This window comes from Semicossyphus pulcher, unplaced genomic scaffold (genome assembly GCF_022749685.1).
Source record: "Semicossyphus pulcher isolate SPU_LCO1_2020_fin unplaced genomic scaffold, fSemPul1.0.p SCAF_4, whole genome shotgun sequence".
Lineage (NCBI taxonomy): Eukaryota > Metazoa > Chordata > Actinopteri > Labriformes > Labridae > Semicossyphus > Semicossyphus pulcher.
The window spans coordinates 16,846,309-16,862,528 of NW_027211715.1; the positions used below are offsets into that span (position 1 = coordinate 16,846,309).

At 40.4% G+C, this 16,220-nt stretch overlaps 1 protein-coding gene across 1 annotated transcript; it reads left to right on the forward strand.

Moving 5' to 3' along the window:
* The first annotated feature begins 4,163 nt into the window (after positions 1-4,163).
* Positions 4,164-15,620, forward strand: mier2 (mesoderm induction early response 1, family member 2). Its single transcript, XM_069680036.1, is given in 13 exon segments — positions 4,164-4,193; positions 5,451-5,616; positions 5,958-6,071; positions 6,187-6,298; positions 7,480-7,559; positions 8,338-8,407; positions 8,640-8,791; positions 8,976-9,057; positions 9,852-9,946; positions 10,097-10,227; positions 12,195-12,337; positions 13,350-13,747; positions 13,749-15,620. Coding segments are annotated over 12 exon segments (1,575 nt in total). The 5' UTR covers positions 4,164-4,193; positions 5,451-5,505; the 3' UTR covers positions 13,836-15,620.
* Positions 15,621-16,220: the final 600 nt, after the last annotated feature.

The following is a 16,220-nucleotide window of genomic DNA, read 5'->3' on the forward strand; positions in this document are numbered from 1 at the left end:
CATAACTCGCATCCGAAACAGGCTTACCTTACCTCATCAGTGTGGGCATGGTCTTCCCTATCACAGTGACCAGCCTGTTGTTTTGTTCTCTAGATCGCCAGAAAATGTTTGAAAGTTGAGATCTCGAGAACACAATCTAAAATGACTCGTTATCACGGCAGATGAACAACACCTTTTGCACGGCACATGAAACGTAAACAAACACCCCGACGGAAAGGCAGGACGCCAAAATGATACACGAATGACGAGATGTTGCTATGGTGATGTTACATTCTATATAATTATTGATTACTATTCTTGATATTCTCTTGCAAACAAAAAAGTATTGTTAGATTTCCCTTAAAACATCAGCTAATTCTTTCATTTACAACATGGATAGTGAAAGGAGAACTGCACTTGGTGTATCCCTTGTAAAGCCTGTCTGGGTCTGAAAAATAGACGACAAAAACAAAAGCGCATATGGTGATATAAAAATGATAAGCTTCTTGTTGTCCGGATTGCCCATGTTTTCTTGTTGTGATAGGGAGGTACGTCACATCCAGTTGTAAATTCCGTTGCTAAGGACAGCAAAAAGTTAAAACAATTTTAACTTTGCACAGCAATGCCGTCTACCGTTACCGTTGCCAGCCTTACTACATTTTACCATCCTGCTCTTGTCCACCAAAATGATATCCGGTTTGCCGTCTACTGTCTGCCTGAATCCATGTGAAGGCAGCATAAATAAAATGTATGGATGCATGTCCGCTTAGGGCTTCCGTACGCATCTGATTCAGGGCAACTGTATTTGCATAAGCGTCCTTTTCAAATCTTCCCCTGTAGCTGAGTATCTTTAGTAAATTCCTCATTTTACAACCATACAGTATAACTATTATATAAATACCTCAATACACCCCTTTTTCTACTGTTCTCGTTCTGTTTCCAGAAACATTTCCGAGCTTAAGTCTTAAAATTTTGACATCTAAAAGTGAATTCAAATTGATTCCAAATAACAAAATAAATGTGCCTCTCGGTTATACAACGAAAACTCAATATCAATACAACGTGCATCGCTTTATAAATACACTTTTCTATTGAACTTTTTCCTCAGAATTTAGTTTCATATCCTTGACCTTTAAAATAGTCACTCAACAAAAGTTCCCAACTGAAGGTTAAAATTCTAACTTTTTCTAGATCTCTCAATCAGAGCATGTAATGTTCATTAGTGGTTTAGCATTCATTTCAGCCGTCACCACATCTTTAGTTGAAGGCTCTGGAAGAAGAAGGAAGCGGACCTTGAGTTGGAATTGCTTTATCAAACTATTATATCTAAGGTCAAGATGTCCATGCGTACCTTATAAGCTAACACAGATAAGAAACCATAAAAGCACTAAATTACTATGACAGCTGAGTACAAGACGTGTCATGGTTGAAGGCTTTGGATCAAACTATTTTTCTTACCTGAAACAAGTATATTGCAATTTATGAATAAATGATACCACAGAGGTTTATCAAATGTATCAGTATTCAGCATTTTTCCCACACTTACAGTTTTGTTACTAATAATATTAAAGATCATCATGCGATCATCTCTCCTGTTCAAACTAAATAGTTCTTGTAATTTAATTCTTGCAAAAGAAAAATGTTCAAGCGTTCTATCTTAGCCTCTTGTCTTCTTTTCTTTCACAGTCCATTTTTGTAGTGGTTGGTATACTGACAGCTTTTCCTATTTACACAAAACACATGCACACAGTTAAAGGCCCTAAAGAAACAGGGGACACAACTGAGTGTCGTTGCTTGTATGACCGTACTAAAACCCCGCTCACTGGGGGTAATAAAAGCAATATCACACACGAGGTTGTGATCTTGTTCTGAATATCAGCACGGCTGTAATTATCTGCGACACTCGGCCATTCAGTTAAACATCACTCCCTCTCATGTGACACTGCTTAAAGCTCCCTTTAGGGGTTTTCCATTTGTGTCGATTTTGGCGACCCTTGTGGACAAAGCCGTACCTCTTACCTCTTTGCCGATTTTGTGCTGTACATGCTTAAGTGATGGTTTTGAACATGGTTTCTTTAACAGTCATATGTATCACTCACTTTAAATTTTTGCCCTGGAAAATGTAAACAAAGACAGCGTGCAGTTAATCGCTTTGTCTGACACCTACCCCCTGCCAGCGGTTTCAGGCATTAAAAATAACTATATAGAAATAATCAGTCTTGTCGCTGATGGTCTGGTTTGTCTTTGTAGGACTTTAGAGTAATCAGAATTAATTTCAGTCTGTTTCATAACCAGAAAAAACTCCTTACAGGAGCTTAAGTATATTAGATATGTAGATAATATAAGAAACGTATGTAAATGTAGCCTATGTATCTGGTTAAGCTATGGATGAATCTTCAGCTACTCAATTGACAGTGCTTGTTATTTAAAAAGTCTAGCTTTTTCTAGTATATCTACACTTTACGTACACAGGTCTGCAACTTGTTGTTTACTGTTCGACTGTACATGCTGAAACAATTGTGTGCCTCTGAATTGATTTCCAGTAGGTTTACGTCTATTGTTCTAAATGTCCCCTTTATCCTTTAGTGTTAAAATCCTTATTGTGCAATATATGATACTAAATGACAGAATCGACTGACCAGCAACATTGTTTAAACACTATTTCCGATGACAAATCAAAGCATTTCACACCTCTAAATGGACCTATTAGTGCCCTACACACAGACACACTCGGGGATACACACTCAAAACAATGTTCTGAGGTGGAACAAACCTTCTCATGAAACTCATTCATGCAACACTTCTATCAAGGCAGCTAAAGGACCAAACCTGACACAAATGGAAAATCCAGAGCATGCAGTCAGACTCCAAACAAAATGTGCTTTGTTCTGTTTTCTCTGTTTGCTTTAGCCTTTTGTTGAAAACAAACGCAGTTCTTTTCTCTGCAACACCTTTTGACACATAACGAGTGAGGTGATGTTGACAGCTGGAAAGTTCAAATAGGTGGAGTTACAATAGTCTGATCACTAGAGTTACACAGCGTCCATTTTGGAATAGTTTCAGTGTGTTATGTGTGAACTTTTCCCTTGTGCAGTGTAAATTCTAAATCACTTAAGTGAAGTAAACACATGATTATAGATAAACATAACAATAAGCAAACATTGTCTAAAGGAGAAGTTGGTGCATGTTTTGAAAATCATGTAAAATTATTTTGTTAAGTGCACAAGTCCTTATTTAGGTGATGCAGTAGGACATTTTACTTTACACTCAAATGTCCGGATAGTTTACATTTATAACATCAAGTTGAAGTTATTCGTACATCTACATTTACATACTTTTCACCTCCGAGAAAGGCCTGTAGCTATTATCAACGCAGGGATCAAAACTACTACAGGCTACTACTTATAAACCAATCTGTAAACTTCATTCACATTTTTTAAAGAAGAAAGAAAGAAAATAATTCCATAAAATGTACACTTTATTCGGTTTTGTTTTTTAAAATCATGTTTAAGTTGCAGCCTACAAAGTGTATGGGACAGATTAACTGAAACACCATCATATGACCAGTTGTTTGTTGTGGTTGAACAATGTCACGTGGGGTCATCATTCATCACTTTGCCTATCGTATATCTTGACAGCTTTAAGCAGTCACTGGCTGAGGGCAGAGTCTTATATCTTTATCTGCTTTGACCATGCCCTGCCCCCTCCCCACTTCACATTAAACAGCACGAGCCTATAGTTTCCATATGCAGCCATAGACAAGTTGCAGGTGGACACATTTTATTCGAACTTCAATATTGCATTCAGTTTCAACCTGTTGTACATGTTGCACATGGTTAACACGGGTTGGAGGATATAAGGTCTTATAAAATAGGAAATGGCTACAAGCATAAAGAGCCTAAAACTTGACTTAATTTTACGTACTTTTTGCTACTTTTTAAATAAAAATATATTATACCATGAAAGCCGAATTTAGGATTTTATACCGAAAGTGAGAGGGGAGTAATAAAAAACTATGAGGAAATTCTCAAATGCCAGCTATCGAGCGAGACGTGAAAAGGCTAAATTACTTGGAAATAGTCCATATAACTCTGCACCTAACTGTTACACAGTCGCTGTAGCTGAATCGTTGCGGCAATAAACGGAGCTGTGCAGAGGAGCAGACCTACAACATCCGGGCAACAGTCAGCTTGCGCAGAAACGGAATGGCGGAGGTAAGTGAGCGAAAACGAGGAATCTAATGACCCGAATGATAGAGAAACTGGACCGAATTTAAGACTTATGTCACTTCGTACAGTAAACATGACTGTCACCGGTTTAACCGACCGGCGAACGCTGGCTCTAAGAGGTCTACTATGGGGGCATTTTAACCGGGAAGCGGAGGGAGAAATGGAGAACCTCTCCAGCGTATCGCCTCTCTCCGCGTTCTTGGCTTTAAAGAGCCATTCCCTCTGCCTTCGTAGTAAAGCCGTGGAGACAATAGGGAGCCCGGCGGGGTTTAACACGGTGGTGCTGAACTATTTCAGGTGTGTCCCGGCGACGAAGTGGATTGAGTGAAAAAGTTGGAGGAGATGTCATGACTCGGTGGCGGTAAACTCCGGCCGTCTCTTTCGGAAATATTGAGAACTAGTTATTTCCTTCTTCCACTCGTAGTGAGCCGGGGAGAGGAAGAGACGTTCAGCACCAAGTCACAGGAAAGCGCCCCTGGTCAGACAGACAGCGCCCGATGGGTTGGGAGAAGCATGTTGCATGATAACTTAAGTTTTAACTTTACTTTAAAAAAACTTACTTGCAAAGAATAGGGACATTAGCAGCATTATTTTGTTAAAAGAGAGTGTGTGAACTCGGGTGGGTTTGTTTACACCCTATAGCCTGTTCTGTAGGCTACTACCAGAAGTTTTTTCACCTCTCTAGTTACTCTAACGTGGCCTCAACTTCATCAAAGACATATGTCACACTTTGACTTAATCATTTTTTTGCCCAAAGAAGAAGAGAACGTGCTCTCCCCCTGGTATGAAAAACTAATCTGCTCTGTTGTGCTGCTGAGATATTATAGCAAAACCAAACATTCTGTAAAGCTTTATCAGAATCGGATCAGAATCAGAAATACTTTATTAATCCCTGAGGGGAAATATCTGATTATTCTGTGGGTTTTAAAAAGTCAGTAAATAATATTATATTAAAGTTACATTGGAGTGCTACTGACAATTGATGTATGACCCTTTATATGACACATTTGTCCCTACAGCAGGTCAAGTAGGTCAAAAAGGGTGCTGTTTTAAAGTCAGGAGTCAGCTGATGTGTAATGGGATGAGCCAGGATCAGCCACTATCTGATCCCTCATGTTGTTTGTGTGTGTGCAAGTGCGCCACAGAAGCACAGAGGAATGTGCTCCTATTGTAATGCACCGCTTACTGGTTTTTACATGTGTGTTCATGCAAGTAATACTGTGCGTCTGTGTGTACCCGTAGGTGGGTGAGAAAAAGCTGAAGATAACTGTGGAGGTTGTGGCCTAGAGGAGACTGGATGAGGAACAGAGATGAAGGCCCTCAGCAGGAGAAGCAGAAGTTTCAACAGGCCCTAGAGGAGTTGGAAGTGAACTTTCACCCGATGAAGATGGCAACGCAGTCCCACACTGTACGGTCAAGTTCAGCCGTGTCTGCATACGTTAAAGTTAGTTTCTGCATGAAATCCACAGTTTCTTAAACCAAATGTTCATCTTTCATTATGAGAGCTAAATGGCCTGTATGGAGACCTTACAGCATCACTTACACTCGTTGTCAGGGTAGTACGGCTGGTTTGAATAAAGTCCAAAATCTGAGTGCATATGCTTGGACAAAGAAGAAAACTGCCATACTCATTCTTCAGATCATTGAACGGACAGATGTCTAAAGGAGGTTAATTGAAAGTAATGTGGAAGTAACTCAGTTGTCTCCCTCCACCTGTCGCTCTCTCCCTCTGTAACTCTCCGCCTGTAGGCTGGTGAGCTTCCTTTAGAGGAGCTGCTGGCTCTGTACGGCTACACGGTGTCTGATCCAGAGAAAGAGACCTGTCACATGGCTGCCAGCCTGCCAGACATGACACTGGACAAGGTGAGCTGCAGCGCCACGAACACAGAGAACTGCAGCTTTCTAGTTTGAAATGTATTGTGTTTTTTTGCTTTGCTTAACTAAACTGTCTTGTTCTTTATTTGTATTTATTGCACAGGATCAGATTACTGAGGATCTCTTTCCTGGGGAGGAGGAAGAAGAATCGTCAGCAGATGATCTCACCCCCTCAGTCACGTCAAACACCTCAGATCTCCTCCGCCGCCTCCAAGGTAACGCACACACAAGACATACATTTACACATGAGAATAAGATATCCTGAATTATGTCTGTTCTCCCAAAAAAAAGTCTTGCATGCACACACAGGGTTATTTTCTGACAAAAGTGAGGACTTGTTTTTAGTACAATATTTTCTCACAGTTCAGTATTTAAACCAGTGCTTTGATGAGACGGCAGCTTGTAACCTGCAACTAGACAGTACACTTCAATAACATGACATGCAGGAATCTATAACCTCAGGAAGCGACATGAAAGCTTTGATTTGTGTTAGTAACTATGTGAACTTCCTGTGTGACTTCATGTTCAGCTTTGTGTCCCTCCCAATTTGACTGAAATCATTCAAGCATTTAAGTATTTATCATTTTGCAAAACAGCGAAGCATCTCCCAGAGCTGCGTAGTGCAGAATAAGATGAAGAATAGAATAGAGATACAAAATAGAATAAAACAAGAATAAATAGGTATAAAATAGTTTGTAGACATACAAGTAGTTTGCTACTTGTTTACACATAGTGTGAAGTACAGTGATTTGCTATCTATCTGTAACCTATTGACGAGTGAAAGCTGATCCAAATCATGTCAAAGACACTCAAACATTTCTGAACCGAAGTCTGTAGAGACAGATATCTCAGCATCACCTTGAGGGAGTTTCTGTAGATTTAGCACAAACATCCACTTGGAAATCAAAGATGAACAGTTTTGTTGGTCAAAGGTTAAGCTCACTTTGACCTCGCGTCCGTCCCATTCACAAAAATGTAATATCTCAGGAACGCCTGGAGGAACTTTGACACGGACTGTCCAAACAGACTGAGGAATGAACAGATTAGAATTTAGTGGTCAAAGGTTAAGTTCAGTGTGACCTCAGAAAACATGCTTTTGGCCATAGCTCATAGATTTGTCTGCTGATGACAAAATTTTACACAAATGTCAAATAGGACAGAGTGACGATTACGTTTTCTTGTTGTTCGGCTGTCAGACTCTAGTGAAAGTGACCTCACAAACATCTTGAGGGAATTTCTTCAGATGTGTGCCTTTTTGCCAAAGGTCCACTTCAGGACTCAGGGATCAGTCGATTACAATATGGTGGTCTAAGCTCACTGTGTCCTTACTACTCAAGCCGAAAAAATACTCAAAACAACAAACGATGATCCTTATTTCTGATCATTTGTCTCTCAGGTGGAGACAAAGACACATTAGTCAGCTCATCTGATGAGGACTCTGACGACGCCTCTATTCCCTCCAATGAAGAGCACAAGGTAGGCAGCTGAGGACGAGTACAAACCTCTGATTACATGTATTGTTATGTTCTTGTATATATTTATACAGCCCTGCAGCCATGCTGTGTAGTAACTCACAGTAATTTATTTTCTCCACACTGTGAAATATTACTGCGATATTTAATCTCATACTGGTCAAATCATAATGCCACACACCATGTGTGTTTTATAATGGCTGTACAATTTTCTGTGCAATGGCAATAACCTACTACAAGGGAAACGGTGTACATAATGTGTATAGGTTTTTTTAATGTACTGTTATTAATTATATTGCCATATTTTTTTAATCCTTTTATTGCCCCTTGTATTTTCTTCTATATTTATCACATGGTTACTTATTTATGTTTGCCTCTTTCTGTGAGCTGGGCTCTTTTGTAACAGATACAATTCTACTATTATTATATTAGTCGCACCCTGTTTTATTTATGGGAGAGAATATTGCAAAAAGCAACCTGTCAACAAACAATTAACCAAAACTAAATTCTATGTTAAAGCACCTGTCTTACATTTGATCTGATGAACAGCAGGAGTTTTGACAGCTTAAAAAGCCGTCCGGGACATTGGACCTGATTTCAACAGAACCATGAAAGACACATGCAAGCCGCAGACGTAGTGGTTTTGACAGCTGTCAAAACATGCTGCACTTAGAAATATTCATATGCATGCAAGCAGAAGGAAAAGCAACTGGCTGGTTACAGAACCGTAGTGACTTGGACCTCAGAACTATGACAGACTTTGTCTTTGATTCCCTTCTCAGGAGATCATGGTGGGCTCTATGTACCAGGCAAAAATCCCTCCTCTCAGTCCATACACCTGCCAGGAGAGAGGTAAGCAACTGTCAATGTCATACCATGCTGGGGCGGAAACAAGTTTAACTGCTGTTTCACTGATATCATGTTGTATGAAATTCGCATGAAATCCAAGCACCAAGTCATTTCCCGTGATTTCTCTGACTTTGGTGACCCCCATCTACTTCGCTGTATCGTTTTCTGACTCTTAATCAGCTCTCTTTCCAACTCTTCTTCTTTTGCCTCTTCAACTGCGCCCCTGTTGCTGTAGCCTACAGCAGTGAGGACCAGTTGCTGTGGAGCCCCGGTGTTCTGCCTGTGCAGGAAGTGGAGGAGTTCTTGTTGTACGCACAGAGATCACGAGACCAGGAGAGGGCAGCATCCATACAAACACAAGGGGACACTGTCCAAGACAACGAACAGGTACAGTTACTTTACATTTTGAAGTGTAATGTGTTAAAGTGACTCTTTGAATTTGTTTAAAAAAGGGACATTAGGAAGGGATCGGGCTCTGCTTGTAAAAGTGATGTGTAAACATAGAGGTCTACTTTTTCAGCCGTTGTCTTTCTGACAGTCTTACCTCCCTTTTTTTTTTCTTGACTCTCAGGCGCTGTATGAACTCGTGAAATGCAACTTCAATGCAGAAGAGGCACTGAGACGATTACACTTCAATGTGAAAGTGTTCAGTGGTAAGTGACTTCCTGTTACACTTATTCTCCTCTCAATCATTTCAGTAAGAATGGCTGATTATATGTTAAATTTGTCTTACAATAAGATAATGTTCTATGCAGCTACTTTTTACAGGCCAATGTTTTTAGTTAAGTATATTTCACAACATTTTTTGAGTAACTTCTCAAAGCTGTTAAACAAACTCACTCCTGAGTTGAGCAATGCATTGACAAACTTTGGGATGAGATTATAATCTTATTTGAAAAGAAGGGGATTAAGTTGCACACCAGTTTAAAGATAATAACGTCCTCATGAAGTTACATGTTTCAGAATTTCAACGAAGTGAACTTGGAGGGCATGAACATACACCTCCCACAGCCTGAAGTAAATCGTTGAGTTCAATAAACTGCTCGGTTGTCCTGTGTGTGAAAACCCATATTTTAGCCCTACAAATGTATTTCTGCTGGAGGACTCAGCAAAGTATCTGATGCCATGCCAATTCAGTGCAAGCTGCTGACTCCAGCTCAGGCAAAGAGGAAGAGTTCACTGATTCGACCTCATGACCTCTTTTTCAGCCGCAAGGTTTCAGTTCAAAGGCAAGATCTTTGCTGCAGTTTGGATTAGAGTGGAAAAAAGTACACACTGCTTTATCAGAGAGCCCTGACATACACCTACCTTTTTTCTGTAGTTTGCTAAATCACAATATAATAAAGGTCAAATCCAGGTATTGAGTGGCCGTGTCAAAGCAATGCTTTGTGATAAGCTACAGCAAAACTGTTAAAACTGATGTATAGTGCTTGTCTGCTTTCTTCAGAAGAGCTCTGTGCCTGGAGTGAGGAGGAGTGTCGGAGTTTTGAGCAGGGCTACCGAGTTTACGGGAAAAACTTCCACCTCATTCAGGCTAACAAGGTGAGTGTTCAGGTGACAAGATGTCGACACTCTACAGCTGAATCTTTCTGGAGCTTTTGTTCTTCATACCCGCCTTGGGATTTACTATACCTAATGAAATAAAATACATTACAAAATACATTATAAAATGTACAATGTTGTCCTCCTCAGGTACGAACGCGCTCCGTCGGGGAGTGTGTGGAGTATTACTACATGTGGAAGAAGTCTGACCGTCACGAATACTTTACCCAGCAGGCCACTCGGCTCAGCCGCAGGAAGTACAACCTGCAGTCAGGGAGCATGTGAGTATTGCTGGAACACTAATCTGTTGGCAGGGCCGTGGATTTTGGGCATGGAAGTCCTCTGGTTCCGTTTGTAGTCCGAGTAATATTGACCAATCATGTATCAGCAGGCTGCGGCACATGCAGCGCCAACGGATGACAATGAATCTTATTAATCTCTATAAACAGATATCGGTATGTAAGTGCAGCTAACAATCTGTTCTACATCTAAAATTCCCTTGACACTGTGTCATGAAAGCCGTTCAGCAGTTAGATTTCCTGACTTCCACAAATGCATCAGAAATGATCGATCCGCCCTCCGTTCAACAAACGAGCATTTTAAAAGTCGTTTTCTTCTCCTCTTAAGGACAGACCTGACGAGGCTTAATTTTTACTTTTTACTCATCTGCATCATGATCTTGTAATTTTGGCAAAGAGCAGACCGGTTAATAACAAACAAATCAAAAGAAAAGCGGTTTCTTATTCAGGTTCATACTGCTTAAGTTAGCCAGAGTGTAGCATCTGTGTTACTTACTATTTACAGTGAAACTGAGACTCTCCACAAACAGATGAATCGGCGGTCCTCCGGGGACTTAATGAACTATGACATGATGCAGTTTATTTTGAACACACAGTCACTTCTCAAGTTGCTAACTGGACAGTAAACAAGTCTTGTCTGGAAGCTGTATATCGCTAGTTGCTGGCTAAACTGGACATGCTCGACATGTTCACCGTTGTCCCCAAAGGCTATATCGTCTCAGACAATAGCCAATGAGTTCAGAGATTGCTGGAACACCAATGACAAGAATCACAGTCAAGTTCAATGTATAGGATTAAATAGTGAGGTTACGTCTGTGCCAAAGCAAACATGATTAGTGAACAGGTCAGAAAAAGCTGCATGGAAACAAAGGAACTTTAAGGCTGTGAGTTATCTATAAATTATTAAAGAAATGTTTTTATTATCTATTCCATGTCTCAGAATATGCTTCTAGTTATATTAACTCCCATTAATTGTAGCATGGCACATGTTTTTGTGAACTATCATGTTTTAGTAAAGCCTCTTAATTGGAATTAATTCATCCATTGTCTGGTAATGTAACCTCTGCTTCACCTAAATTACCACGTAACATGAAACAACTGTGACCTTTGAAATAGACCCTGATAATGCTATGAACAGTGTGTTCTCTACCCAGAGTAAAAGGGCCACTGTTTGTGGACATAAATGTTCAGTTAATATAATTCTTTGGGTTTATCTTCATTGTACTGGGAGAGCAGCAAAAACTCTCTGATAGATTCAGGAAACAAAATATATTGCTGTAGGTTAACAACATGCGGAATTACCGTAAAATCCAGAATATAAGACGCAATCTGTTTTGGGGGGTATCCCAGAGGGAATAAGGTTTTCTGTAGCTATTTATTCATAAAAATGTGTATACAATACGAGATTGTAATCCTGCTGGCTACCGGTGCTGTAGCTAGCGGTAGCTGGCAGCCTATGGTAACGTTGATTGTTGTGAGGGTGGCGGCTGCACTGGCGATCATGACGGTGCATGTCTGTGACAAGGCGTTAGCAACAATCAAATTATACGTTTTCCTCGCTTAAAACAGCGAGGAAAACACAAAACAGCGCTGCAGCATATTGTGAAAAGGAGAAGTTGTAGCGGCTTGGACCCGGAAACACTTTAATGTGGAGATGTGACGTCACCACTTAACAACCGGATACCGCCATCGTCTGAGTTAAATACCATAACACAAAAACATACCTCTCTCTCCATTTCATACTGGTATATTGGTTGCACCGTTATATAGGACACAGCCCACGTTTTAGATGGAAAAAATGTATTAAAAGTGCGACTGATACACAGAATTTTATGGTATATGTACACAAAGGTGCAGATGATAATGCTTGTTTTCCTCAATTCAAGGCCTAAAGACAACGCTATCCACTCCAGCTTTACGTCGCTAACAGTGGTTGTTGTGTGTTGCAGGGACGATGGAGACCAGGACGGGGAGGTTGGGGAGCTTGAGGGAAGAAACAACTCCTCAGGCTTGTTGTCTCACAGCTCCATGAGCACCGGGAAGCTGGAGTCCCCGTTACCTCCGCAGTCGAGCCTGGACATGGACAAACAAGGTAACATATAGAGCAGGTGTTTTACAAGCACCTGATTAGTGATTCACATCCTGGAGACTGGTGCAGCAGTAGTTCATTTGGCCTCTTATACATCACCAGTCAGAATCACAGCCATAACACTTGGAATATTTTTTCCATTATCAAATGCTTACTGTAAGACTAAACTATGTAGCACTTAGCTCTGTTATTTGGGAAATAGAGAATATAGTAACATGATCCTCAAGGATCCTCTAGAGAGTTTTAAGTTACATTGAAATCAGAAAGAGCTGCGCACCTTCACCCATCTTTCTGCAGATGAACCATTAACACACCATGTCGGACACATTTTCCAAATGACATTATTTTTTACCTTTTTTATTTGTGTCTGTTGAATGTCTTATTTTGATTACATGGTTTGCCTTTTATTTTGACATCACATGTTCATTACGAATCATTTTTATGTCTCACCTCCTTTGTTTTCCCTGCCACTTTCTTGCTTTTTGTGTGTCTTGTTGTTGTGTTTGTGCATGGCTGTGTGCATGTGTACATCTGTGTGTTCTGTGCATGCACACCTGTGGACATGGTGCAGCAGAGGAGGAGGGCCGTCCCCGGCGCAGACGAACGCCTCGCTTTCTCTTAAAGCCATGAACTCGGCCCTGACAGGCAAGGAAAGCAGGCTGGGCCTGCAGGTAAACAAGGCAGAAAGAGAGAAGTAAAGAGAGCATATGAATGATGTGGTGATTGGCAAGCCTACTTAACCTACCTGTAGTTCATGATTCAACTTTAATCAGAGTCCAAAGGTACAGATGCAGGTACTGATAAATTGTTCACATGAGGTTGGCAAATTTAATAGATCTAAAGAGACGGATGCTTTAATTTACAGATAAGCTTTTATAATGCAACATTTCAATGCTTCTAAGCTAATTCTATAGACAACATACAATGAACATTTATTGGAGCAAAGAGAGCACTAACAGAGTAGAGGAATGCAGTTACCTGTATCTGTCAACTACGATCTTCTCTACCTGTCCAGATGGTGAGCTGGTGATGGGGCTGTCAGACCTGTGTGGTGACGGATGTCCTCAGCAGCTGTTCGCCTGTCCCTTCTCCCTCCCGCCTATGGACGACCTGCGGGATCCAGGCTCAGACAGTTGTTGTCCCTCCGCTCCAACTCAGCTCCAGTCCCAGTCCTCCCCTCGAAGCTCCTTTTGGGCCGGTGGGAGTCCTCCGTCCTGCCATGACGACCCTCGCCTCCCAGGCTCCTGCTTTTACCAGTTACACATGCGGGGTGGACCTTTTGTTTCCGAGGGGCTTGACTGTGGCGCGGCAGGCGGTGGGACCGACTCCCCCCGTGGGCTGCAGGTGGAATTTAGCCTGCCGTCTGCCTCCCCTCCCTCACCTGCTGTTCTCCCATCACACTTCCAGGCGTTTGGCAGCCTGCTGCACCCGTCTCCCGTCCAGCATCCCCGCTCCCTCACACAGTGAAGACCTGAGTCGCTGTTATTTAAAGCGGGCCTGAAGCAAAGAGAACATAAAGTGCATTAATCTAACTTTGTGAAAGAGGATGGACCTACTTCCTGTGTTGGAGGGTTACTTTTCTGTCTGAACCCTCTTTTTAAACTGGGACACTTGAACCCCCCCTGTCCATTGTTGACGAGTGTAAATCTTTACTTTCATGTGTTGATGATGTGTTTAGTAACAGTTAATGCCACAGTCTGCACCAGAACAGTGCTGTGAATTGGGCTGTAATAATACATACTTGTGACAATGCAAACAAAGCAGAAGCATCTTGATTATGATCAATGATTGATGACGTTAACCACTGTTTTGTATATTTTTATTTATCAGAATTGAAAACTGCAGCTCAGCCAATCACGTCTCTTTTCCTCTGTTCTGCTTGTTGCTCAAATTTCTTGACGCTGCAGCTATTTGATATCAGTCTCCGAGAGTACAGGAGTTACTTGGTTGCGTGGGAATTATAATCAGAGTAAAAAGAAACACAATTAGTTGATTTAAACATTACGATTAAATGTCTTCAATCAAGTCGGTCATTGTCTTTCCCTTTCCAGTTCCCCATTACTTTTTTTTAAAATCGCACTTCGCCTTTTTCACTCCACCTGTCTGAATATTTTTGGTACAAGTGTCAAACTCTCTTGTGATTTTTGTTAAATATGAATATCTGAAATGTAACTGCGTTTGCTAAGCCTGAACAAGTAGGAGGAAAAAGGAGCACAATGTTTTCTGCAGGTTTTACTTTTGCTTTTGTGGAAGATTTCCTCCTTGTTCTTTCAAGATTTACATAGATTGATAAAGGTGCGGTGATTTGTTGCCATATCCGATCACTGTTTCTATCATGCTGACTTTTTAGTATCATTAAGAGCCTGTTTCCAGGATTAAATCAAATGTGTAGATTTAAAATGTACAATGCGAACAGGAAGGTCTCTGAATGCAAATACAGCTTCTCAGGTTCTGCTACTCTGATGATCTCTAATTCCACTGAATGGTGAGAGTTGGTCTCTATAACTCTGGACGGGTGTCATACACACAGATCAAATAGAAAAATTATTTTTAAGCTTATTGAATTAAAAGGGAATAAAATATTTCTGGTACAAAAGAGATATTTTTAGTGTAAGAGTGCAACACACCCAAACTGCACCATGGGTTAAACAAATCTGTGTTGTCCCTGTGAAATGTTTCCTTTACTGACATCAGACAGCCACAGTGAAATCTACTGAACAATGTCACATATGTACATGCATTAACATTTCTAAAGATATATTTTATAGTGCACATCTCCTATTAAGAACTGCATAATAGAGTCTAATGATTTTCAGACTAAACTCTCAAGGCCCCTTTGCTTTAATTACAGCTGACAAACTCTCATGATTTCTTTAGAATAACAAATTGTGTGTCATATATGTACATATGTGGTGTCTTCTTTTGCATGTCAGTGTATTCTAATCACAGGAAAAGTTCCAGGGAAGGAAAGGATTTAGCCCCCGCTCTTCCCTCCATCTGTGTTGCTATTTATTTCCTGTGTCTGTCTGTAAATGTGGGAGCTCTTCCTGTCGTCCCTGCTTAACAGCCAAGCCGGTTTCAGATCCATGTTTGTTTTGTCTTCGACTGTTTACATGAGGGGGTTTCAGAAAAAGATCACCAAGGCAGGAAAAGGCGCTGAATCACTGCCTTTTGTTAACTCTTTATTTTTTGCTTTTACTTTCAGCAATTTATATATTGTACTGCTTCTGTTATGTTTGTTTATAATTATTATATTTTGTAAAAAAAAAAAAAAATTACGATTAAAATGATCATGTGTTAAATATTAAAATGCACTTTGGTATGAATTCTTTTGAAAGCTGTTCGAGCACCTGCACCGTGATGTGAGGTTATTAGTGTCACATAAGCAGTAAAACTATTGTTAATAATCACATGTTGTAATATAACTTGTATATAACTTTACCAAAATGGTTGCAAAATACTGGTGATGACAAAACTAAAACATTAATGATGACGCAGTCAGAACATTTTAATTCTGCTTAAGTGCTTTAAATTTTTACTTTCGGAGTAGTTGACCATTAAAACTCCTGTGGGGAGCTTTTTGGTGGTTATGAAACAGACTGAAATTAATACTGAAGCATCTATATGACCTACAAAAGTGAGCACGACCAACAGTGACCAGATTTATTATTTCTACATAGATATTTTTAATGTCTGAAACTGCTGCAGCGGGGTAGGTGTCAGACAAGGAGATTAACAGCACGTGGGCGAAACAGCTTTTGTTTACATTTTCCATGGCAAAGATTCTCGATAAGTGATATGTTTAAATGTTAAAAGAAAGCAGGAGGAGATTTTACATCAGAAAATACTACGTGTGTACAGAACACGTACACCACACAAACAGAAA